The sequence below is a fragment of the Aulostomus chinensis genome, chromosome 15, assembly GCF_037954235.1.
Source record: "Aulostomus chinensis isolate RoL2024-O1b breed Wild chromosome 15, RoL_Achi_v1.0, whole genome shotgun sequence".
Lineage (NCBI taxonomy): Eukaryota > Metazoa > Chordata > Actinopteri > Syngnathiformes > Aulostomidae > Aulostomus > Aulostomus chinensis.
This window is the reverse complement of record NC_141334.1, coordinates 16,454,374-16,481,286: the sequence shown is the minus strand read 5'-3', so window position 1 is coordinate 16,481,286 and position 26,913 is coordinate 16,454,374. Positions and strand designations below refer to the sequence as shown.

Genomic DNA, 26,913 nt, shown 5'->3' with positions numbered 1-26,913 from the left:
GACTCTAGAATCTTTCACTCATGTTTGGACATATATTCTAAGTTCCATAAAACGGTGAGTTCTAAGTGGAACGGGATACTGTACTATGATTCATGGACGTGCTTGGAGAGGAAAAAATATGACGCAAACCACAATTCAAATATTCAGTGTTTAGCTGAAAGATGGAGCTGTAAAGGGAGGTAAAAATATGAGATGAACAGGTTTCTGGAAACATTCTGAAACCCTCTGATTGCATTAGAAACGGTGTTCATTGCACTTAGCTTTGCTCAAAAAAGCATTTCCTCAATATCTGGTGTATATGGGCTAAAAGGGTGATGGTTCCAATGATTTCTAACATGGATTTGTTTGCCAGAAAAGTGGTTGAAATGGTAGAAAGCAGAGACCTGCCATATTGATCCAGGCTCTGACTCGGAGAGCAGAGGCAGCCCGCTTGTGCTGTATCAGTGCTTTCCTGACTTTTACAAGAGGCGCTCCTGTGGGGGGGGGGGGGGGGGGGGGTGATTGCATGTGTAAGGAGTCATCTTTCTGTTGTCGAGCGGCGGTAAGTCACCATTAGTAAACTGATCTCGGGGAAGAAGAAATTTAATGGTCCCCCTAACTGTATTTACAAGCCATTCAATTTGATAAAGCGTGTGATCTTGAATGATTTATTATTAAGCTGCCCTGCTCCTCCTCCAGCCATCAAATTCAGGATGTCATCTGTACTTTTTATTCATTCATTTATTCTTTCATCAGACCTCATCCATGAAGAACAATGAGAGCAGATCTAATGATGCAATTTATACTAATGCAAGCAAAATAGCGACTCTCACCAACTGTATTTTCCAATACTTTAGCGAGTTAGTCGTGTTTTGATCTACTTGGGATTCCATTTCAGTTAAATTGCAGAAATGTTGTCTAGTTTCTGCTCGGTTAAACATCAAAAGCGTGAAGGAAGGAAATATTAGAATATGGAAATAGGAAGTAGGTCACTGGGGCTATTCATTAGCATAGCAATCATTGTCATCAGAATTTATTTAGCAGTGGAGGATTTAGAAAGTAAAACGGACTAATAAACAAAAACAGAATTATTATTTGCACATTTTCAATTTCCGTAAAACCTTATGACGCTTGTTTTCTTCTCTTTTTGTGGTTCTTTGTGCAAGCTGTACAAATGTATTGACATTGTCATCACGGGAGGGTTTTGATCTAAATCCACAGGCTTCCTCTGTAAAGTAATATACTGCAATTTGGTAAATAACTGTCAATAATGCGCATGTAACATGTGTATTGCTATTTTTCTGCACATTCTGTGCTCCACCTCCATTCCCTCCTAACATTCTGTGTCCTGGATAAACTGGCTGTTGTAAAGCAAGTTGATTTGTTCATCACATCACCACATAGATGCATTCGCCTAAACTTCCAAGTATTTATTACATCCCGCACACAAACATATCTGAATCATTATTTACATATACAGGACAGTATCATACAGCATATTTAAACACATAGCCCCATATTTTAATTTTGTGGTATGGCATGACATATTTGAATAATGTATGTATTTTGGTACAATTTATTCCTCTCTGCTGGTGCTGATATGCATACTCTCATTATTAAAGACCATAACCTCTGCTGTTCATATATTTCTACCTTATATAATCTTCAGAATAATAATAGTGCAAAAGACTATTTAATATTTAAGAGTGTTAAATATTTAATGCTATTTTCTGACTTTTGAAGAGTGAACTTCATAAGGCCGGCAAAATTCAGACAGTAGTCTTAAATGGTGGAGTTTCAGCTGTAATTAGACGACCTGCTGGGCGTCTCCATGGAAGCAACAAACAAAAAGAAAGTTTGAAATTAGTTCTGTAAAATTTAAGATGCTCATTTGTTGCCTTTTTGGTTTTAGCATCCCCATCGGCGAGTGACCTTCTCCACCAACAACCCAGTGCAGGACCTGCAGGATGCCTCTCAGCACAGTTACTATGACAGCGGCTTGGAGGAATCGGAGACACCCAGCAGCAAGTCATCGTCTGGTCCTCGCATCGGACCCCTGACCCTGCCCGAGGACCACTATGAGAGAACCACTCCAGATGGCAGCATCGGAGAGAACGAACACCCTGAAAATGGTATGAAGTGAAATATTCTCCTCAGTTCTCCTTGAATATGATTACTGCTACGTGAGGCTTCTTTGTGTGTGTATCTGTTTGTGATGTGCCTTACGCCATTATTTTAAATGGCTTGATTCATACTTCTACAATAAAGCCACGGCATTTCTAAAGGCAGAAGTAGTCCAGGCCTAAGCATAACCTACAACGCACCCACACCGACAGTTTTCCCCATTTCTTGATTCTCATTTTCAAACCACGTCCTCTCTGAGCTCGTTTCAACATTATATTTGTGTCAGTTAATGTTAACAACTATAAATCAAGTGTAAGGCCATAGGCGAGACGGGTTAAGTTTGTAACATGAAATACAAAGAGTCCCCAACACGAATGAGGACACGCGTGTTCCTAGCGAGGGGTTGGACATTCAACGGCATAAAAGCTGCGGTGCCTTTAACGTTGAGTTGCTGTGGTTGTTGATGACTGTGTGAAAGGTTATTGGTTTTTAAGCTGATCCGTGATTGTGTGTACGTGCGGTATCAAGGCCGGAGTTAGCTGCGTCTCCATCCTCCTCATCAGCAGGTCCTCTGTCAGACATCCTTAATGACCCTCTCTCACAAGAGCGCTAATTAAAAAGTCTTACTAATGGAGCATTTGCCCTCCAAATAAATCTGAACCATGGCATCTGTGCAGACCGCACTATTTACCCTTAAGTATTTCCTTGCCTCTAGTTGGACCCAAGTTAAACTGCAACTTAGATAGTTAGGAGACACATTTTTGAAGCGGGGTCGACAAACTGAATACTAATCTTCTCAGCATGGGTCAAAAGTAAGAAAAAATTTGGGAGTACAAGCCGTGACTGCCATTCTGATTACATCATTTTAAACTGTGACCTGTCTCGTAGCACACTATAAGAAGTGATTCACACAGTGTAGTTCTAGTTATTATAGTATTTGACAGTGTGACACTTTCAAGATACGACTCTTTTACATGGTGATATTTCGCTACTCACCCAGATTGTCTGGCTTTTATCATTTTCTTTGAATGAGGGTATTGCTTTTTTTAAGTAACGGGTGAGACTCTGCAGTTTGTGTCTAAGAGATGGACTTTAAGGCTAAGTATTATGGATTTTAGGGCCCTTCCCAACATGGGGTATAAATAATTGATTTGTTGTTGATTAACATTGACAGTTGCTTGGTTGCACAGTCAGTGAAAAACAAATGAAACAATTTGCGAATGAGCCCATCACTAATTTGCAGAGATTCTTTTTTTTTTTTTAATTTAAAGGGAGGAAATCTGAAATATTCTCATATGTGAATCATTGCAAGATCAAAGCGACTAAATAGCAGATGTTAAATCAAAAAGGGCTGAAGAATAAGTAGCTCAAATAACTCCGAAATTTATTCACATTGTTAAGCATGAGGTTTTCTTGTCTCAAAGTCACTTTTGAATGAGCTTGTGGTTAAACGCTTGAAATAAGGTCTGTGCTTAGCATTCCTGATGATATTTAAAAGTTTTGTTCTCTGTTTTGGATCTATTTACCTGTTTCATAACAAGCAATTGCTAACAAGTAGCGATAGAACTGCAAAGGTGGGACAAATGTTCATGTTCTGCATCGAAGACAGAAGAAACTGAATCTAGCCAGTCATGCTTCCACTGTGTAGTTCGTTAGCATAACGTTAGCTTTGTTCTTTTAGAAATTACATTTATGCTTCAAAAATTGTTAAGGTGGTGTTCACATGTGAGGTTTATATCCCAGTAAATCTGAATAACATTTGGTATTGTTAGTTTTCGGTAATAATCCAATAGTCACAATGCTAAATTCTGGATTGGCTTCCAAAAATACATTTCCCAATGGCTCTCGATTCTTTTCCATTGTGAGTCTTTATCTTTTCACGAATCCAACACAAGTAATCAAGTGGGTGTCATTCGGTAACTTGTGGTCTCTTTGTTGACATCAATGGACACGGTAAAACGGTGAGAATAGAGGACGATTGCTGCCAGTGTTGCTGCTCCCTCTGGCCCTGCAGAGGTCAGACGTGCTTATTATCGCTTTTAATAGATAGATTTAGTCTTCTCATATACAAGCTCGCTGTTTACAGCCCAGGAGCCAACAGTTGATTATTTCCATCTGCTCTCTGCACCTAGGACATATAATATATGCATTCTCCTTTTCTTCTCAATTTTTGAGGCTGTTTATTGTGCTTTGCCCATCTGCAGCACACAGGTTTTTGTCAGACAGGGCGCTCTTTGTTGTCAGCAGCAGGAGAGCGGGATTGTGAGTGGAGATGGAGCAGTTAAAGAATGAAAAGATGGCACAGGATGGGGGGAGATGTTAGATTGTGACAGGGAACGGGGACTAAGAGTCTCTGACAAGGAAGCCCATAGGATGAGCACATAGGTCGGGGGAGATGTGAAGATGAACCGCTAACCAAGGATAGACCTAATTAAAATGTGATTCCCACTTCAGGGAGATAACCGAGAGCCCATATAAAATGAAGGATTAGACAGAAAAATCAAAAGAGACGGAAGAATTTCTCCCCAGCTCCACCTGAATTGTGACATGAAGTCCTTTTTTTTAAGCGTTTGAGTGACAGAGTGACAGGTTGTACTGGTGCAGAGCTTTGTTCATTGCAGTAGAGATGACTGGCAGGCAAAAACAGGGAGGTGAGCATGATGTGCCACTCCATTTAAGTTGGATAAAAAGTAAAATATGAACCACAGACTGTCAGCCTTTGCATCTCTGGGCCCTGCAAATATCGACATGGATATCTGTTTTGTTATACAAGTCCAACTTTGACAGCGGCAAATCTACATTTTGAGAGTGAGCTGATGGGCCTACAGTGGAGAGTAATGTACTACATGATGGGTGTTTATGGAAATTATGGAACCTTGACTGTATTAGATGGGTATAAGGTCAACATCTTGATTCTGAGCACCGTGTAAAACCACTGTAAAAATTCATGTGATTATCTGCATGACTACAATGGAATCCGTGCAGATTTCTACTCACACAAGCATCTGCGGAGTGTAGTATTGTCAGTAGTGGGAGTCCATTCTCATCCCAAGGGCAATGGTTTCTGTAGGAGGGCAACGGGGTCAGCTAACTCTGATGTAAAGCTTTTCTCCTCACTATCTGCGATGTGCAGCATTCATATGATGTTTCTTTAAAAAAAAAAAAAAAAAAGTTATTATGTCCTCATGCACAATTCATACCAGCAATCAATGGACCTGTGAAAACCCCTGTTGTGAGAACTTTAAGCTAAATGCCAGAAATTCCATTTATTCTCAATGGAAAATGCAATGATTTAAGATGACAGCGCTGCAGTTGAAGACTGGTTGGGTTTAAGCATAAAAGCCAATTGGTTAAGGTTAGTGAAACCCTTTTACACCACATACACATATCAGCATCTACAAAGGCGCACCGTTTCTCGCCACAAAGACATCTGCGAATGTCCCTTCATTCTGCGTTCCTGGATCTACAAATCAGGGCTAATTCATGATAAGGTAGTCAAGACAGGAAAATGGCCTGCTGCAATTTTCAAATCACAAGAAGGTGCAATGTTAAAGGTTGAAAAATAACATTTAAACGAAACTAAACTCCGTGGGGCAGAGACGTCCTTCCTGCTCTTATTCTTCTTCAGACATCTTTGTTTGTAGCAGAAATCGTTTGTAAGAGTTTAAGTATGTTATAAATTCCATTTATCATGATTATTATTATGAAATCCCCGCAAAAATCCCACAATCATCATTTTCAATAGTTGTTTTTTTTTAATGAAAACCAGAATAACGATCCAAAAATTAACATTCCCTCTAATATTGCCAATCATATCTTATTCGAAATCAAGTCGCAAATTCGTATGTTTTTGGAAATCATAGGCCTTAAAAAGTGGGAAATGAGAGAAGCCTTTAACACGGTGGCCGTGTGAGTGACCCTTCAACAAAAAAAAACATGCATCTGAACCCAAACTGATCCCTGCCTAAAACTAAACGTTCTTCGTGCCTGATCGGACTCTGCAGCACCGATACATTATTAAAACACAATTGTTCAACATTATTTGTTTGCGAGTGTTTAAAAACCCTTTACGCTGACTGTTCACTGTGTTATTATTGGAAATGAAAAACTCGTGGTTGAAAACCAGAATCAAACATCCGTCTCCTGCTGCAAACCGGCGTGTTTGTGGGACCGACCTGCTTCACTCGGCTTATATGAAAGCCTGCTGCGCCTGCCAAAGGGTGCCTGGTGCGTGGGTATAAGAAAGCTGTTTGACGAGCTTGGAGCGCTGTTCTTTGACATCGCGGGTGTAGAGAGAGTTGTTTATTTAGGTAATCAGTAAGTCAAGTATTAGAATAAGAATTACCAGTTGTTTTACATAAGCTGGTGAATATTGTTTTTAATATTGCTGGTGTTTGTTGTCTAATACGACCTTGTCTTTTTGAGCTGTTTGGCAAGGACAAAAGGGTTTTCGTTTCTGTCAAACTCACTGAAGCAGACATCAAAATATTCCCTTATGGTGCTTTGGTATTAGGCGTCGGTTAAAACTGCAGAAGTAGAATTCCTAAAATAAGACATGCATGCTGTCTGATCTGCAGCAATTAATTTCTGGAGTTCCTCTTTTCCTGTGCCTGAGCAGCTGCTCACTCCTCCCACTTTTTTTTTTTCTAATTCTTGTCTTCAGGCTGTGTTAGAGTGCACTCCGTTTCAGTTTTCCCTTGTGTGTTTTTTCACTCTTGTGTTCATGCATGCGCACCATTCGACTGTTGCTTCATCTCATCAGAAATGTTTATCCATTGGATATGCACCTGCATGCATCGGAGGGTGTTGCATCACACCCCAAATCACAAAATCATTTTGATTACAGTGCTTCTTTACTTTAATAGACTCTCATCATAATCACTGAGCTCTGTAATTCTCTCCAAATTGATCGCTTCAGACGGCATGAAAACTGCTTATCTTGTATGTCTGGTTGCTGTCAAGATCCATGACTTGTCCCCGAGGACTGGCGTCTGTCCCGTCTGACTGGCCGCCGTGTCTCAGACGCTGCCGATCAGATTTTGATTAATGAACAAGTAGCGTTTGAGCATCTTCGTCTTGAGAGTTTTGTCTTGTGGGCCCATGTGACTTGCTGGCACTTCAAGTCCCATGTAAAATACGGTAAAAATAAGCTAAAACTAGTATACTTCGCAAGATGCCACTCACAGATCAGCAACATCAGTTACCTTGAATTAGTTTTGATCCCTGAGTCGACTCAAATGCTTCCAGCTTATATTTCATAACAATAAAAAAAAGCATTAAATATTTGTATTTGATATCTTTTCAAGCACTCTTTTTAAAGGGTTTTCATCCGGCTGAGCTCTGGCTGTGACTCACTGGGGAGACCTCTACTCTCTTCTTAGGCCTCTACTCACTTCTTAGGGCACATGTTTGACCACCAATTCCAACATGTCCGGTCCAACCAGGACAATAATCACTCTTGGGAGGGGGGCAGGGGTTTTATGTCTGGGTTGTGATATGAGGGCTAGCACCTACAGGACACAGGTGGATTGAAAGCAGGTACCAGGATGTACACACATACACACGAATGACCACAGATGAAGGAATTTTGATGGGCCCAGCGTGCAGTCTCCCCGTGTCTTTCTCACTGCCATATGGGTTATTAAGAAGGGCGAGATAAAATGGAATAAATGGAATTTGCGTCACAATGAGCTTCTTTAAAAATGCTGTCTGATTTCCCAGCCTTAGATCTCCGGGATGATGCATGTAGTGTCATATATTTGTTCCTTTTGAACTCCTGTCAGGGATTTTCCTTCTGACTTCAATAACTGACATATCAGAATCACAGGGTACAGCCACACACACTTCCCTAGAAATATTTGGTTTGCTTGAGTGTGTGTGTGTGTGTGTGTTTGTGCGTGCGTGCGTGTGTGTGAGTGCGCACTAAAATAATGTGCAGGGAGCATTTTAAAGGATCTGGAGGAAGACGTGTGCAGACTGAGAGGTAAAGTGTCAGCCTAATGGGCCTTGTTTGTCCCGTGAGTCCCAGCTTGGGCCCCTGCCCAGGTGCCAGTATTGTGTGCTGATGCAGCGGTGTGGGTTTCCTCACACACAGAGCTGCATCTTGTCAGTCCCAGCCCATTAGTACCACTGAGTGGACCAAACCTGCCTGTACCAGCATTGTGACCTGTACCTCTGGATCTGCCACCACCCGAGAAAGGACAGGTCATGGTACTGGCAGTTTTGTGGAGGCTTCGTGGGGAAGGAAAAAAAAAGTCCTTATAAGTGGCCCCCTGAGGCAAGTTGTCATGAGTAATACGCCTGTAATTCTGCACTCATTCTAGCACACGCATTGTGCTCTGTTCACATCAGCGGCTGCTGTTTGTTACCCCCCACTGGTTTGTAATTTTATTTCATAGCAAATAGGTCAGTGGATGAACCTAACTGGAGCAGAATTAAACTCTCTAACCTGGATTAGGCTTTGACACCATAGACAATGGTTCACCATCACTGTTTAATGGTCAATGCAGCTGAATCCAAACTCGGGGTGTGTGTGTGTGTGTGAGTGTGAAAGCATAACGCAATTGAATGTGTAGATTTTCTTTGGCCAATCTAAAAATGTGCTTCCGCCCGTGTGGTCCTTATCAATGCCCCCTTTACACTTTGCACTCATCCCAAAATTTGGCCCCGCAGATTACAGCACTCGTCACATGACCTTTGAAAGACGGCGGACATCACGGCCCTGGCTAATAACGGTTAACACGGAGTGAATTAGGTTTCATGTCATTTCGTATAAACTGGTGCTGGAATTGTGCTGGCAAAGATTGCAGCCACATGTGAAATCTAGACGTGGAGTCGAAAGCCCCATTATCCCAATAAATCTACCGCCTTCAATTTCATACCACCTTCTTTCACACATTAAAGCGATTTCTCCGTAGTTTCATCATTGTGTCTGGCTGACTTGAAGACTTTGATAACATCACTGATAATAGCATGTTTTTATCAAACCCCCAATTTCATCTAAGCTTTACTTCTCATTCTGATTGTACTATTTATTTCATTTATTTTTTGATATGGTTATCCATGTATCGGCTTGGATTTCCTTCTTCAACCCCCCCTCCCCCCCCCAAAAAAATCAACAAAACGCTGTGAAAAGTTTGATTAAATAAAAAAAAACCCAACGTATCTTGGTGTTGTTTAAATAATAAAGAGGAAGAAAGCAAAATTCATGAAAGATTTAGTAGAAGATTTCTGGAACGTTCTCAAGGGACAGCTCCTCTTCTGTTCCTCTTCAACTTAATTGAGATCAACACAAGCTTCCCAGCTCTTATCTGCATGTATAGAACATTGATTAAAAAAAAAAAAAAAAAAAAAAAACCTTGATGAGTGTTCTGAATTATTGCCAGAAAGTGCATTCCAGAAAGTACATGCATATAAGCACACATTAGGCTCCATAAATAGTGCTTTTAACACCATGCTGCCACTAAAAAACTCTGGGTTTAGCACTAAGCTTGTAAAATGAATGTGAGAGCCAGTATGCATAAGCCAGTATCCCTAAGCTTTTAGATGTGCTCATGTATTACTCTAACAAAAGTGGATGGCTCTCTGTACTTTGGCAAAAAAATTGGGTAGCATGCTGTCTGCTCTTGCTACGCCAGTGAGTCTGAGCAACAGTGTGCTGAAGCAGCAGGTTTGGAGGTGGATGTGGGTTTGAAAGTACAAATTTCTGAAGACACATGGAGAAAGATTCTCTTAATTAGCCCAGTGTCACTCGAAAAAAAAAAAAAAAACAACCTCTCCCTACATAGCTGAGTGTCCACTGGCAGGTCCAAGGGATCCTGAGTGGATTTTTTTTTTTTTTTTTAAGGATAATTATGAAGACAGAAATACAAAGTGGTGCAAGTGCTCTGCTGCTCTCAGTGGGTCTTACCCAGTCTCACCTCAGATGTGATTCGTCGAGCAGGTAGAGGAATGCGCGTCCGGGGAGGGGGAAGCTGGCGAGGGGCCAGATCTACTTCAACCTCAGTTGGTTGGGCAGCTCAAGCCGGCATCAGAGAACGGCCCCGGGGGTCATCTCTCCATCTTAGTGTGATGGGGACCGAGAGCCGCCGAACCTCCCTCTAACTAGTGTTCTGCCCTTCGATGATGGATGGCACTTGAGGGACTTCAATTGTACTGTATGGGTCTGACATGCATTTCCTTATTTTCAGTGAGTCACAGAGGAATGAAGCCACTCTCGCTTTAAGGCTTTCTCACAGTCAGTTGAGGATATCTCAGAATTCACTGCAGTTCAAGGACCATACACACTCAATGAACACGACATCCTCTCTACACCAAAGAGAGCGCGGCAGTACATTTCTTTAAAAATGGAAATATCCTTGTGGTGAAAGGATCAATTCTTAATTTGCAGTCTTGTGTTAACATGGTATATCATTCAGTCAATATTTAAAATGCCTTAAGCTAAATAGAAATGACTTGAATTTGTCTTACTTAACCTCATAGCCCTTCCACATAGCATTGTTATGCATTGTAGCTGCCATAACTTAGATTTTACTGTGCTGTTATGATAAAACACCAGCATACTTTTATGCGGGCTTGATGGGGGTTTTGATCAATGCCACGTCTCAGTGTAAGGCATTTCAACACACACCTGAATACACACGCTGTGGCTCAGAGGTGTCCCAATCTATTCCCAGACTAATTTTGACAGAGTTTTACACCATGAAGCTTGTTTTCACGCTGCTGGATCTCCACTTTAATTAGAGAGTGTGCTTCACACCATTGTAATCTTGCCACTGATTTGTGCTACTTCTATCTATACAGATCGCCTTGCTCTTCTTTTGTCACAACCAGAGGTCTTTCCCACTTCAAGTGATCATATGGCTTGTTTTCATGTTCCCTCTGGGTAACTCCCTCTCAGATGACCGTGTCGCAAGGCCCCAACACTTGTCACTCATTTTGATAAGCTGTCTACTTTGAAACTGTATCTAGCCTGGAGATGATGTACTCATCATGCACAGACACTGAAAAAAAAAGAGAAAAAAAAAAAAACAGATGGCGAGTGCAGCCATAAAAAAACAAAAACACAACAGGGCTGTTTACTCGTGTTGTGCATTTGCTTTATGGGTTTGGTGTTTGTTTTACGGCTTTCCTGGTTTGTTGTTGTTATTACTTTTTTTCTTCTTTTTTTTTTTACTTCCACCTAATCTACTTTAAAACTCTCTACCTTGACACACAGAACGGAAAATATCACCAGCATAGTTCCAAAAAGCCCCCGCCTCCTGCATCGTGACCTAATTTACCCTCAACTTCATGAAAATTTCATTTGATTATCTTGTATGTCCACTTATATTATTCTAATGCAATAAAACATTTATGATGCTCTTTTAATGTCCTTTTAAAACATAAGGCAGCACTAAAGTGCAGGTATGGTCTTTATTCTATTACCCAAAGACTGAAGCGCTGGGGTGTCGCTGTCTTCCTCCCCTTCATCTCAGTAAATATTAGGTCAGCTGCGTTTCTGTGGTAGACGACTATTTCTGTTAGAGGTTTTTAACATCAAAGGACAGGAAGGCTGACCCTTTCACCATACCAAAGCTTATAAAAGTCAGTCAGCAACAAGCAGCGCAATGTGATGGATCGGTAAGGAGGAACAAGGGCGGGCGCCGGGGGGCGGGTGGGAGGGGGAGGCATGCGGGCCTCAAAAGCAGACACGATAACCCCCCGCTGCCTTCTGTGTTTTGTGCCTCTCTCTTTAAGTCTGTATTTCAAGACAGAAATCTGCAGTTTCCCTCAATAATTACATATTCAATCACGCTCTTGATTCCCTTTTCCCTCTTTTCTTCATCAAAGTCTTTTTCTCCGAGATGCTCGAGCCGGCTGCGTTAGAATGGCGAATTTCTCTGTGAATTGTCAGTCATGCAGCAGCTCTATTTACAGTAAACGGTCAAATAATGCACTGTCTCTCCAGGGCCGTTATTTAGCAGCTACACAGACAGCTTACATGACTCTGAAGATTGGATTTTGTCAGATTATGTTGATGTTTGCCCATACTCTTGCCTGAAAAATGATGTATCTTCTGTGAGTGCATTATTTAAATATGAAGTTGTTGTTTTTTTTTATATATGTCATAGTTATCTCCTCACATCACTCACGCTGATGTATGCACTTTGCCTCACGTGAATGCCGTCTACACAGTGCTACCATCACTCTCTGAGATTGACCTCTTTGTCTCTGGTTTGAGGATGTAATGGATGATCAAGGGATACGTTGTACAGGAACAAGCGTCGCCATAGGCAAGGCTGTGAAGCTCACAAGGCAAGAATATGTTGCCACGGTGAAGAAAAGAGAGATTTTCATTTCCCTTTCGGGATTGTACCCAGGTCTAAGACTTGTTAGAAGCTAACGTCAGACCAATGTGAACCATGTCTAATGCTGTGGACTCTGAGGATCAGAGGGAGGATCTTGTTAAGTCACGCTATCACAATGGACAAGCGAGAGCAAAACAACACATCTGCTTAACGTGTCAATATATCAGTCAGATGGGGAGCGCAGGGTTTTCCGGAGATTAAAAAGAAAAACTAACTTCCTTTGATGATTTTTCTTATTAATCGAAGTTTTGCAGAAGTTCGGCGTTATTTGAACATGTCGTCGTAACAACAAAAGCATCCAGAACGGATAAAAGAATATACACAAAGGGAGATTTCCCTCCCACGAGCCTCACAAGTGAAACCAGAAAGGCTCTCTAATGGGTTAAATGGAGGCTATTAGAGGCAAGTCTGTCTGTTGGTTAAAATCCTAGATAAAAGCACAACAGTAACATTTTGACCTGAGTTGGAAAAGAAAAATCCATTACTGTATGGAAGTCGCTTCAAGGAAATAAACATCTAAATGCAATGAACGTTGACAATAAAGCTACTTTGGTTCCCCCTTCTGCTGTTGTTAAAGGAAGCATCTTGTACCTGCGAGTATGAGGCCGCCGAGCGCCGCCACCGTGCTAGACAAGGCCACAGAGAGCAAAAGTGAAAGCCTAAAAGCTTTCAAAAGCTTCAAAGGCAGAGACCAAGAAAGAGACATTCAGAGAAGATGAAAAAAAAAAAAAACACGTTTGGGTCTGAGACAGGAATAGACAAGTGACTCTCAAGTAAATGTCACACAGCGATCGGAGAGGGGTTGTGTGATCAAACAGTCTGTCTAATTGTCATGACAATATTTCCCATTTAATCAGTCAGAACATTCTCAGGTAAGGTATTTTTGGCGGTTCATTTCTGTCAGCTCCATCTCGTCTTCCACCCTTCGTGCTTTCGCCAAGCCAAATATATCTCGCAGGTTTTTCCATCAGAACCAGATTTAGTACGCACCAAGGGTGCGTTTGCAGAAACATGTTGATTTTAAACCGTGAGTCTATAATCTAGGGAATATCAAACTGAAACTTGGGTTGTTTTGATAAGACGTCTTGTTTTGGTTTTTTTCCTCTCTTTTTTTTTTTTTTTAAGCGCTCAAGGGTAAATCAATCAAACCCATGTTGGTTTATATATCAAAAGAATAGCTTTTATCACTAAAATTTAGCGCAAAAAAAAAATCAATCTGTTCGGCAGTGAGCAGCTGAAAAAGTAACATTTTTTTTAAAAACAAAGTTCAATTCCAACTATTGAGGGCCCTGTGCTTCTTCTCACCTGTGCAGAATACGTAATGAAGTTGCTCCTCGTTGAAGAATAATCAGCCTATTGAGTGTCCAGTCACAACCGTGCACAGCAGGTTCTGGGTCTTCATTTCTTTGATTTTTTCTAATTAAATTACAAGTGAATGGGAAATACAAGGTTTCCTATTTCAGGAGTGAGGGAAACATGGAGAAGATAAAGCGCAGTGTGCCCAAATGTAATTATGCAAGAAGCTTTTCACATGGCCACCATGAATATATGACAAAACAAACCCATGAAGCTTAAATGTCTGTGCAGTCATTTTTGTCATTATTCAATCTTTGATGTTGTTTTCGTGCAGCTTTACACATTATTATCGTTATTTGCACTGACGGATGATACAATACCGTATATCATGTTGTATTTATAGACAGCGGGCGCAGCATCCCTGAGTTTCTTCTTACACCATCAACGGAGGAGTGGCCTGCAGTAAAGATTTAAATGAACAACATTAATAAAATACCTGTATTGGCCTAAAGACTGAATTCAAATGTCTAAATGTGGAGCAAGGCGCTGATGATTAACTAATGCCTTTCAACTTTAACATGCACGTTCAACTCCAAGCCCCTAAAGCTCTATGTGCATGAATATGTGATTGAATACAGCGTATAGATTAATGCTGTTTATTATCTGGGCTGACTACCATAATGAAAGATTTAGGTAAAGCAATACAGGCGTGAGTTCTTCTCTAGGCAATCTTGAATAAGAACCAGGAGCTTAATGGAGGCCGTCTGAGGGCTGACGCAAAGCATCACAGGGTGCGGCGAAACCGTCAAAGCATCGCTCGTTTTCCACGAGGTGTGATTAACAAATGTGCTCGTGCTCACGTCGATGGTTGCGTTGATCTAAAAAAAAAAAAGAAAACTAAAAAAAAGCAGAGGTGCAGTGTTGGTGCGTTCCTACCTTTAGTATTTTTCTTGCTATTTAAAAGGTGGAAAGGTGGACAGTGACTGTGTCTGTTCACAGTTCAGCTGCTTGGTACACACAGGGATGCAAGGCAAGCACAAACGTGCAAAAGATCACCATGAAAACATACGTAACATAAAATATTGTTACATTGAACGTCACCCCCCCCCCCCTCCACTGCACATTTGATTGGTATCGCATTTAGAGAAGCACTACGCAGCGGCGTAGCTTCGTGACAAGATGGCTTGTGATTTACTTTTGTGAGGTATCACTGCACTATTTTCTTTGAATCTTACACAGGAGGCTTTCAGTCAGTACTCTGTATTGTTGGCTTCTCATGCGTGTAAAGTAACTTCCTTGCGTGCAGCAAATAATATATGGGATATTTCACAAGCAGATATGGAAAATGTAACCCTAAATTGGACAGGACGGAAGAACCTTGGGTATGGAGAGGAAGAAAAAAAAAAAGATCTCAGGATAAAGCTTCTGAAATACCAAGTCCACCATTTTTCTACTCGTCAGAAAAACATTTATTTCACCATGTACGCCTCCTAAGTAATGCGCCAAGGTGCAGGTGGCTGTTGGAGGAAGACGAAGTCGGAACTGTTATTGGGTAGATTTGTGTATCAACACACCCTGATTTAATTAGGTGTCTAATGACAGGCCTTTTACTCCTCATGCCGGACTTCACTCTGAGATTATTAACTGTTTAATTGATTTTGGTGGATTCAGCGCGCCCCCAAAGGCACATACATCTTGAATTAGTAGATTGCTTAAATAGGGTCAGATACCTAACTGTAAAAAGATAGGAAGGATATCTGGCACATATTCAAAAGTTTTATGTCATTTTGCAATCACAAAACCGTAACTGATAATACTGTGCGTGACAGTTGCTTTTCAACGCGTCAGTAATTCACTTGGTGCAGTTTGAGATGTGATAATCTGGATAATTGGTCCTTTGATAATAAGGAAAACAGTCTTTAGATTCAGGATGTTTCTTTTTTGTTTGTTTGTTTGTTATTTGTTTGTTTATTTTATGCATTTGCATTGGCAACCACTGTGGATCAATATTCTGTTGTCAAGGTTCAGACTGCAATTTCCAGTCAGTAATTGACCAGCAAGCCGAACGTATTGTTGTGGCCAGAGGCGTGAAGCTGTTCTCCACACCAGTATTTCACAAACACCTCTGCGCACAAAAAGAGAAATGATAATATGACTTGGAAAAGCAACTGCATCATCATTTATCACCATTCCCTCCCACTCTCCCACCAGTGTTTTGAATCTATTTTATCTGAAGATGCCTTTTGTGTGTCACACTTTATCAAAGCCTCATTGGTTGACATATCACACCGCATATCAACTTCTCAATTGGAGGAGCTGGTGCATAGCGTGATCTGTCAGCAGGTGCTAAGGCTTTGTCAAATGCAGTGATACAAAAAGCAGACTTCAAATAAAGGAACTCTAAGACAAAATGGTGGATGTCGAGAGAACTGACAGGAGGTGTAGCATCACCCACTGAACCATCTACAGCAGCTTTTCCTGACGTGCCGCTGGCGGACATTTCCACTCATCAGACTTTGTCAGCAAGAGTCTCGCCTGCTCAGGAAGCCGAACATTTCGATCCTACAGGGTTAGGGTAACTTTGACACGTGCGCCTTAAACTTCAATATCAATTCCTATCCTGGAATCACCTTACACACTACAAATCGATGGAGAATTGATTAAGATCTTGTTACTCCCAAAACATTTAACCAGTTAAAGCGCAATACGTACGAGCTGTGCTTTTGTCTCTGTGAAAGGAAAAATATGAAAGCAGCTGAGGGAAGCTGTTTATGTGTATCAGGCTGGAATAAAATCATTCCAGTACTGTGACTAAATAGTAAACTGCTCTTTTAACTCATATGTCACTTATGCTAATCTGACAAAAGCCCGCATATTCCAATCTTGCTTGTGAGAAAACGTATGAGGTGACAAACTCCAGCACGGCTCTTCTACATTCAGATGCAATGAGTGAGAGGAATGTGCATATCGACACTATGTTTGTGCGCTTGTAGTTTTGCTCTCTCAAAAATTCACCCCTCTGGAGAACAAAAAGCTGCTTTCGGTTGCTTCAGCTTACTGAGAGAATCTGTTCCGAGCACTTGAATAACAAGACTTGACATGTCATAGCTAAAGATATACAAAACCCTTGTTTCTTGTTGTTTTTCCTCACGGTGCATGACAACGGTGTACATTCACACCTAGTTATTACCCAGATAGCCAGCACCAGACACCGATGTCTGCTCAAATATGGCATATTTCTATTTCCTGGAAGTTGTTTTTTTTTCTTTTTTTAGTCATTTGCTACATTGACTGTTTGCAGGGACCACAAATACATCATTAATATCACTCACACTACCAAACGGTAGTAGCTGCCCCTCCCCTCCCCCGTTATCCCTCTATGAGCTGTGGGTCTCATATTTTTTTCTCCATCGATCATAGCGGTGTGGCACACACGCTAGAAAGCAGCCGGTGGGGAGAGGCAGCATTTGCAATCAAACAGAGAGCAGCAGTGTGAAATCTCAGGAAGAGGCAGCTTCCCCCATGCCTATGGGCAGGGGATCAGACGATGAGGAAGCCTGCCTCAGACACTCAACACCTCCCACTGGCACCCTGATGCAAGCAGCATGCAAACCCACCCCTCACATGTATCTGTCAGCCGGGGGGTTAAGCTCTATGTACACCCCTACTCTGTAACCGCGCTGTGGAGTGCATGTTTTGGTACTGCAGTCGAAGGTGGTAGAAGAAGGTGGATTTTTTTTTTTTTTTTTTTAATGATTCGAGCTTTAAGCTCACAGATGGAACTGACCCAATATAAAAGGAGAAAGCTAGACTTGCAATCTATCTTCAAGTAGAGAGGGAAAGATTTCTGGCATGCAGACAGGAAGAAATGTCATCGAGTCACTGCTCTTCAAAACCAAATCACAAGCTCTCTAAATCCAGTCCGCCTGTTCAGCCACTGGCATAATGGTGTCGGGGTTTGCCTATCTGTGCTCCGTCATCCAACTCGCTTCTCCATCCCTGACATACAAGACTATAAACTCTTAAGAGTTTGTTCCCGACTGTGAGCTGGATTTTTTTTAGGTGTATGAAAGTGAAAATACCAATTTTCCCAATGCGCCTTTGGCTGCTCCTTCACCCCTTAGATGACTCATTTGCTTCATCGTGTCCAGCAAATATTCAATCAAATCTCATCAAAGTACCTTTTGATGTGTAAAGCAGACAGTGTTCTACCACACTGTAAGTGGCTGCAGATGGCTAATGGCCGTGGCAAACGTTCGACTCAAACGTAATACTATCCGTATTGATTTTTATGTTGAGAGATTTGAGTGCGACAGAAAGGTCATTGCAAGCAATTGTTAAAACATGTTCTTCAACAGAGTCCGCTTCAACACAGTCTTTCCTGTGTTTTTGTCACGACCCTAAAAGTGGATTTTGCCTCTCAAGTTCTCAAAAATAGGCGTCTTTAGCGCACAAAGATACCACCACCCACCCACCCACCCACCATCACCTCTATGTGACCCCAGAATGCAGAAAGAGCCAGCTTTACCTTGAAGCTAATGACAACTATTTGCTAACAACAGCCATAAAACCACACGTAGCAAAACTTGCCCAGGATAGCTTTTTTGTTTTTGTTTTTTTAAATCTCGAGTTGAAGTGTTCGTGGACGAGTGATGCGCTTCAGAGTTTGTTAACAGGCCTTTTTGGTCAGTTTTTTTGTTGCTGTGTCACTGTAGCTGTTACTAGCACTCAGTCACCATTAGCATTCAAGCTAAGGAGACATGGCTGGCTCTTTCTGCTTTCTTGACTGACAAGGATTTAACTTTGTAGGGGGGGGAAAATACATCTCTGTGAGTTTAAGACATTTATGTTTACTGGAAAGCCAAAACACACTTTTAGGGTGAAGTATTGCTTCAAGAGCAAAGGGAACTGTGCTTTTGAGGTTGTTGGTCCTATAAATGTTGGAAGTCTCTCCCTCTGGACTTAATTTCTATGGAAACTTTTTAAAAAATATATCTCAAGACCTGTTTGTTTCTGCTTGTGTAACTTTTCTATTTGTTGTCTATTTCTTTTTATATTGTGTTTTATGTCTATATTTATATTTTCGCTTATTACCTCTGTGAAAGACTTTTTGACATCTGTTCTTGAAAGGTGTTACATGACTTAATTTTTATGTTGCCCAGTGTTTTATGATAGCATGTTGATGTGTGACAGCATGTAGCAACAATCACTTCAACATGACAAGTCGCAGGAGCTGAATATAGTCCTCTTACTTCTTACATTGTCAACGCTTCTTCAGGAATAAATTCTGATGAAGCATTAATAGACAAGATATTAGAACACTAAAATAGTTTGGCATCCCAACATCAATGTTCTCCCTCGATGATATGAGATATTTACTTTGGCGCTGTTACTCTGGCAAGCTAGAAGATGCATTTAGCTGTCATTGCTAATTTTCTGGCTGCCGCTGCTGATGATGGTGATGAGTAGAATTCAGAATTCGGTGGCTTTGATTCCGTTCCTCCAGGTTCATGGGGTTACTGCAAACTTTCTTTTTGTTGCTATTTCATTAAATCAGAACAGAGAGCCCTTTGGACCTTTTCCTGACAACCCCCCCCCAGACCCTCTACCTCACCCCTCTCTATTGCTTTCACCGCACAGCCCCTGCTGATCCTGCCTGGACCTCGTGGCGCCTCCCCTTAAAAACACTGGTGCAAAGGGCAGACCCTGACAGAGTAATAATGCTTAACTTAGAGGGGATGTAGAAAAAGCAATGCGTGGCACGATTATGTACATGGAGTAGAAAAAATGTCATTTGCATGAACTGAATGACTTAAATGTAAGGAAGTGTAGAAACAGTGTTTGGAATATATTCGTTATCGCTCCATTAACGACAGTATTTTGAATATCATCTATATATGGTGAACTATGAGAAAGTTACTCATGAAAACAGAGGAATGAATTCCAAAGAAAATCAATAAACGGAGGGCGACGTGTGCGCCGACACGCGAGAGGAATAAAACACAAATGCTAACAGGATAAGTTGACAGTAATTTCAAAATAAAGGAGTCAAAACTCAGTAGGAACGAAGAAATGAGCAAGAATGTCTTCTTAAAAAAAGAAAAAAAAAAAGGGAAAAACAAACAACCTCTCACACGAACTCAAACTAGAGGCAATATGAGTATTCATGCTAGAAACCTCATCCTTGTGTTCAGGCATGGTTGAACTGTCCAATAGGAGAAGCTTCAGTATTTCCTCAAATCAGAGCCAACCTAAAGTCAATCACCAAAACGTGAAGCTGTGGCAATCTGTGTTCATCTTGAACTTTTATCTCCTGTGTTCAACTGAATTCATATCCATCTTTTTTTTTCACGTGTGCGTGTCTAACTCACGAAGGAAAACCAAAAAAAAAAGAAAAGAAACACATTTCATGGTTACACGAGAAGTGGTTTACCTGTGTCAATGTAACCCCTTTTCCCCTACAATGATTTTTTTTTTTTTTTTAGTCACAGAGCTATGCAGAATTTTACACATGGCCACTTGCTGTAGTGGAAACCTGCTGGAAGCTTTGGAGAGGTTTTAATTAAGTGTGAAATCCTTTTGGAGTAGATGCCTACACGACTGTGCTTGTGCTCGCAAACGTCTTCCTCAACACTTTCCTCAACTCTCTCCCTGTGAACATCTTTTGTAGTAAGAGTCCATTTCGCTGCAGTGATGCATACAGACGACGCTCATGGGAGCGCTTGAAAAATGAAACTCCAATCATCATGCATGATGCAGCGCACGCGTGCTCGCACACACACACACACTCACACACACAGGGTCTTACCTTAGTTGTCTTTCTTTTCGAGTTAATTTCTCTTTCTTTCTTCTTTTTATCAGGCGTAAGAGTGTACTTCATTGGAAAAGAATTCCAGTTCAGTGGCGTTAGTCTTAATAAACAGAAGGAAGCATTTGCCACTTAAGCACAGTGTAATTAAGCAAGAATAAGACTGAACGTTGCTCGGTTGTGTTTTTTTTTTAGGAGAGTAGACATTTTAGGATTACAGGAACAATGAGATTAAGAGCAACAATAGATCGAGCTGTGCATTCTCCCGTCCAATAATTATTATTTTACTGCACAATGGGACAATTGAGTATGGATTACCTATGATGAATGGATATTTTAAGACATAAATATGGAACATAAGAATGAGAGCAAAACACAAAGCTCTGTCATTTCAGCTTTTGATTGACTGAAACGTCCTTGGTGGGCCAGATGCGCCTTTTCCAGCCTCAGAGGTCTGACATTTTGTGGGATAATTATCTTGCCACTGGTCATGAGTACAATACTGATGGTTCATCTCATAGGCTTACTGTCAAGATGGCATTTCCTCTACTGGCTTGTGAACTCTCACTAATACGTCATCTCTAGAGGTTGCATCATTCACATGCTGCAACATCTTTCTACCCTGACGAACAAATACGCTGTCTTTCACACACACTGTCCTGTAGCTACTAAACAAGGCAAGGCGTCAGTGATGGACACGTTCTTTCATGGTGTGGACAACGCTGTGGCGTTACAGTAATGCATTCATCACAGCCATCAAAACATCGCATGTGGCTGATATCACAGGCTGGCAGATCTTACAACGGACATTGATTGGCTGTCTTAGTCTGTGTCTGAAGGGATAACAAAGAAATATTGAAGGCTATTTCCATTTAATTTGGGCCGTATGTTCCGGCTTGTCAACAGGTAGGCTGCTTGACGGGTCTTTAGGCTGCCAGCTTTCTGTTTGCGTTCTGTGAAGAGTTTCATTTTTTGTGGCACTCTAGAGTGAAAGCTGAGGCGACTTATTTTGGAGCTTTTTGCGTGATAAAACGAGGTCACTGGGTCGCAGACCCATTTATTTAATTAGGAAGAGTCGAATAAAAAATGGATGATAATCAAGGGCAGGGAACTCATTTGAGCGCTGTCAATCAATAACTCTGTCGACTTTGTTTTTGCCCAAAGGAATCCATTCCCTCCATTTGTAACCAAACACTGTACTATGTGTGTGTGTGTGCATGCGTGTGTGTGTGTGTGTTTTAGCGTGTTGACACATATTTGAAGTGTTTTCCACAGCAAACCATCCACATGCAGTAGAAATCAATACATTTCTGGTGAAATTGTTAACAATACTGTGATATATCTCAAACATACAAGACAAACTGCTGCTGGATACTTCTAAATGACATAGACACAGCACGCCATCTCCTGAATGTATCACATCAGTTAGTGGACTACACACAGCAGCGCTCATTACACAGTGCATAGCAACAGCTACATAGCAACTGCTGCCGACTGCTTAGCAACAGCTGCAAAGACCTCAAAGAGGGGGGGGAGGGGGGGCGGGGGTTGGCGGTGGTGTTCGGGTTTCACGGGGTGCTTCAGATGACACCATTTCTGATCACAAATGGCTTTTTACAAGGGTTTGTTACTTTTATGGCTGTTGTTATGATGTGTGTGTATGTATGTGTGAGTTCTTAAGAAGCCTCTTTTCTGTCCACAGATATTCGCTCTCTCCCCGATGTGGCAATGACCGGAAACTGTACAAGTGAGTGCAGTGAATTGGGCCACTCAGACGCCTGCTGGATGCCAGGGCATCCCTCCCCTGTACGCAAGACCAGGAACCCCCCCAAACTCTCCACCTTTGTGCCTTACCAGGAGAGAGGGAGCCTGGGGCGCCTCGCAAACGGGAGTGCCAGGCTGGGTGGCGAAGAGCACCGGTCACGCCTTCCACCCTCTCGCAGTGCCTATTCCAGCAGTGGTCACGACGCCAGTCAGGACTGCCCCTTAGAGGAGATGCCCCTGAGCGTAGCCTCTGAGTTCCCACCCACCTCTCCATCTGCTCACACTCCAAAAAGAGAAATTTATCTGTGAGGTCATCTTAATTGGTGCACAAATGAAGAAAAGATACACCCGTGTCAGAAGAACAAAAAAGGCTGTCCACACGCTAACGCCGAAGCCCGTTTAGTAGGAAACAGTATAGGCTGTGACTCATCCAATCACTGGCATGAACACTTTTCTTTCATCTCCTCCTTAAATTATTAATTTATTAGCGTATTTATTGAGAATTCCACAAAGTTAATCAATGCACTCATTCATTTATTTATACAAAATCTTGAAGGACACAGATGAAAGCGCAGATGGTAATTGCTACTTAAGTAGTAACTAATTATTGTTGTAGTTAGCCTATTCTGTGAAGTGATCTTTTGAATTTGAAAATTGTGACCCGTGATCTTGTGCCATTGTTAGATAATTTAATAGACAGCCGGTCAAAGCCTGATCAGCAGGCGTAACACTTTGGACTAACAATCAAATGAAATGGTCTATTTTACTGTACAGTGCTGTAAATACATTTGAATGGTGTGTTATACATATATTTTTTGTCTGGCATAAGCTGAAAAAAAAAAAAAAGAAAGAAAAAAAAAAGAATCCTCAGAATTTTAGCATATTTAAGCTTTTCTTTGCTGCTGCTGTTAAAACTTGATTGAGACCATCTCCAGTAGTGGAGCTGAAATATTGTGGAAAGCATTTAGCCATTCCACATAATCACACACACCTTCAACCCATAAACATAGTAGAATGGCCTTTAACTCTGCTCCCTGTAGAGCTCTGCCGGTGGTGGAGAAAGCTGTGTGGCAACACATGGAACAGACATTACGTTCCACTGACTCTCAGCACTGTGACCTATCGTTCGTCATGAAAACGGTTGACTTGGCCGCAGTACCCCGGAGTCACAATGACCCGACACTGACCGCTCGCTCCAGACATTCTGATTGGCTTTTCATTCAAAAAAAAAAAAAAAACAACCTTGTGACTCACACTGTTTGTGAAATCACAAACGTCGTCTTCTCTACCCTGACAATCAGATCGGCTCCGTGCGAAACTCTTTCCCTCTGAAAGCCCGCGCCACTCCTCCCTTATGGACTCCTGTCGATCTAATGAATGCACAAGTACTTATTTACATGAACGTTCAGAAGAAGAAAAAAAAACTAAAAAAAGGAAAGCACTTGAGAGCGTTGGAGAAACGGAGTACTTATGAAGTAACGTTGATGCAAACTAGGTGAGTGCTATATTCAGAGCGCTTTCAAAGTTTCCGGCTCTACTCTCACTGGACGTATACTTTCTTCAGAGGTGAACCCCGTGTTTAAGTGTGAGGGGGGAAAAGAGCTCTCCAAATAAATTTATTTTCCATAGCGGTTCCAATGAATGAAATACTTTCAATGTAGGTTTAGATAATGGAGTCGGGGCTCAGTGGACTGCTTTTAATCATGATTTCCCTTCGACTGAAGACGATATACTTAATGGTTATGAGGCATTTCCCCTCATTTGGCTATTGTTGCTAAGAACAAATTATTGGCCAAACCCATGGGTTTCATTTATCTTTACAAAGATTTGCCAAGTGAATCCGAAGGATATTTGTGAAGGACACTATGTATTAGGCAGTAATTGGATGTTAATAATGACTACATTAGCTTGCCTTACAACAATGTGGAGCTCGCCCGTGTCTTTGATTTGAACATTGATTTGATTAGATTTGTAGATACCTTTCACCTCTGCAGAGTATTTCCATGGTGAGATTGTGTCTCTGAGTAAGAGTGGAAAAGCCTGGAATGGACACTTCCTAATTAGGGTGAGTAATGAGTCCTGAGCTAGGGCGTGTGTGAGCACACCCCCAGGACAAGGCACCCACCAGATAATGCAAATCCACCCTGCAGAGCTACAATCAGTTAAAAGTGGTATTTTTATCAGCACTTACCTCATCACGCCACCATTGAAAACCGCGTTTAGAATAATTAAACTGAAAACATATGGAAATTACTGGACATGGCCATGATTAAATAATGTGGGCGATTATCCTGTCTTGAGGGGGAGAAAGCACATTATGCCGTTTTCAAAGCCATTTAGCAACTGGAATAAAATTCAAACAACAGCCATGATACACTGTGATTAAACCCCCACGGCTCCCCTAAGCGCCCCTCTCAGAGCTGAGGGTAGCAAGTCAGATTGCTGACCGGAAATTAATGACAAGATATTGACGAGCGATTAAAAGCCAATGTCGTACAGCTTCACTCACAACTTGACCTATTTGAATCGTCACTTTTGCATCTGTATTCCTCACTGGGATTAATCCCTAACCTGATTCCAGCCTATGAGAATACTTATCGCCGTAGTGGATCTGGGATGTATCAACTATGTGGGGGGATGTCTTAAGCAGATAAGTTGTGATCTGTCGTTGATCCGGATGGAATGACAGTTTGATTTATGCCCTCCACAAAATAAAACCAAGCCTGGGCTTATTTACCCCCTCTCTCTCTCTCTCTCGATGAGTCACACTCCTTAACTCCAGCCGATAATGACCCGCTACTCACCCCGGGGGGAAAAAAAAAGACAAAAACAACAACAAAAAAACAAAACGAGAACAACAAATATGACGATGTTTGACCTTCCTTTTGATCCGAATGAACTCTCCAACAACAGACAATGAAAATCCATCACGGCTCACCTAAATATATTCAAAAAATATGTTGGATAATGTTTAATTTGTACTTAACATTAATTTAATGTTGAATTCACTCGAGTATCTTTTTGCCTCTCTGTAGTCTGTATTGTATAGTGATCATTTCTGTGGACAGATGTACTGAAATTGGCAAGGGACTTTTTTATTTGGAATTTTTTTTTTTTTATTATTACGTACTGGTCAGACTTAGCAAACTGGTTGTGTGAAAAAAATAAAGAAATCTGTTGATGGTGGTGTAGTGTACATAGATCTCCACAACCCTGCGTCTGCTGGCAAGCAGGCCGTGATTTTTAGCATGAATTCCAAAGATAATTGGTAGAAACTGTTTACTCTTCCTGTTCTTTTACTTTTATGAAATGTCAGTGCTGGTTCATATTCAAAAGGCCCTTCTCCTAAACGGACTGAAATTAACTGCACATTTAATCTTTTTTCACAGTTCATCTAGAACAAAGACGATTGCCTTGAAAATATGTCTTTGCAAGAGAGAATCTAGTCGTTATCCTAATTGTTGGTATATTTATATAGGATAAAATGCTTGTGATGCCATGTTTTTGTACAGTTTTATGTACATACAAGTGAAGCTTTCTAAAAGTTCCGAGAAAAGCCGATGGCATATAAAAATTGTAACCTGTTTTTTCTTGAGATGTGCACATCTTGCCTTGGTTGGATTGACCTTTGCTGAGTCAGTGTGAATGTGGCCGTTTTATGCCTGCACCGTAGTCATTCACCGGCTCCCACCTCCTGAGGACTTAATCAGTTTTTATGTTTATCGTGAACAGTGGATTGTCTTATCTTACCAGTTTGTTAAACTCCTGTGTTCTGCTTCGTTCTGTTTTCGCATGTTGACAACTTCTCTTGTAATACTGTCCTCATGAACTTTGTAATAAAATCACTTCAGGGAAAAATGAAGGTTGTCGGTGGGTTTTCTTTTCATTTTTGAAGGTGTTAAACAAGAGTTCAGCTGTTCTATTTTTATGTCCCACATTTTACACAACGACAGTGCGTTGTGTGTGTCCCCTCTCAGACTCCGGGCTCATTACGGAGAGCGAGTATTCTTGTCATGTAGGGAACAGCTCCTCATTTCTAAGTCAGGAAGCACCAGAATGTTGAGAGGGGATGCATTCCAGGGTTTGAAGTAGGAGAGTCCCAGGACCTGTGTTCACTACTTCTACTAGAAAAACAAAGTACCACAAGTACACGGTCCCCATAATGCACTCAGCATAATAAAGGACATTTCTTTTACGCATTGATGAGCTGTCCATAGCAGAAGGTTTAGGGCTTGTGATGTAAATCTCGAGATGTGGACGCATTCAGAGTTGCTTTTTTCTTTTTCTTCTTCTTTTCCATGAGCAATGTCCCACGGTTGAAAGCATCCAGTGAAAAAAAGGAACTCTCAAGATGTCTGGATGTCAACATCTCCGCCGCGTTTGAGCTTTAGCACATTAGTTATGAATTGAATTGATTAAATTATTTGTGCACAAATGCCATATTATTTAATCACGTGTCAAATTACAGTAACATATGAGCTGCCATTTTTATCAGCACTTAAAAACACGATAAAGGAAAACATGTAGATTCTAATAAATGACGGCATGCCTCTTATAGTCCTGCTTGCTTGCTGCATCTCCACCACATAAAAC

At 41.3% G+C, this 26,913-nt stretch overlaps 1 protein-coding gene across 1 annotated transcript in view; it reads left to right on the top strand.

The window, feature by feature from the left end:
- pcdh1a (protocadherin 1a) overlaps positions 1 to 26,168 on the top strand; it is an 89,454-nt gene extending 63,286 nt beyond the window's left edge. Inside the window, exons 4-5 of the mRNA XM_086227242.1 lie at positions 1,892 to 2,111; positions 22,259 to 26,168. Coding sequence (XP_086083368.1) covers positions 1,892 to 2,111; positions 22,259 to 22,629 — 591 coding nt within the window. The 3' untranslated portion in view covers positions 22,630 to 26,168. The remainder of the gene's footprint in view (positions 1 to 1,891; positions 2,112 to 22,258) is intronic.
- Positions 26,169 to 26,913: the final 745 nt, after the last annotated feature.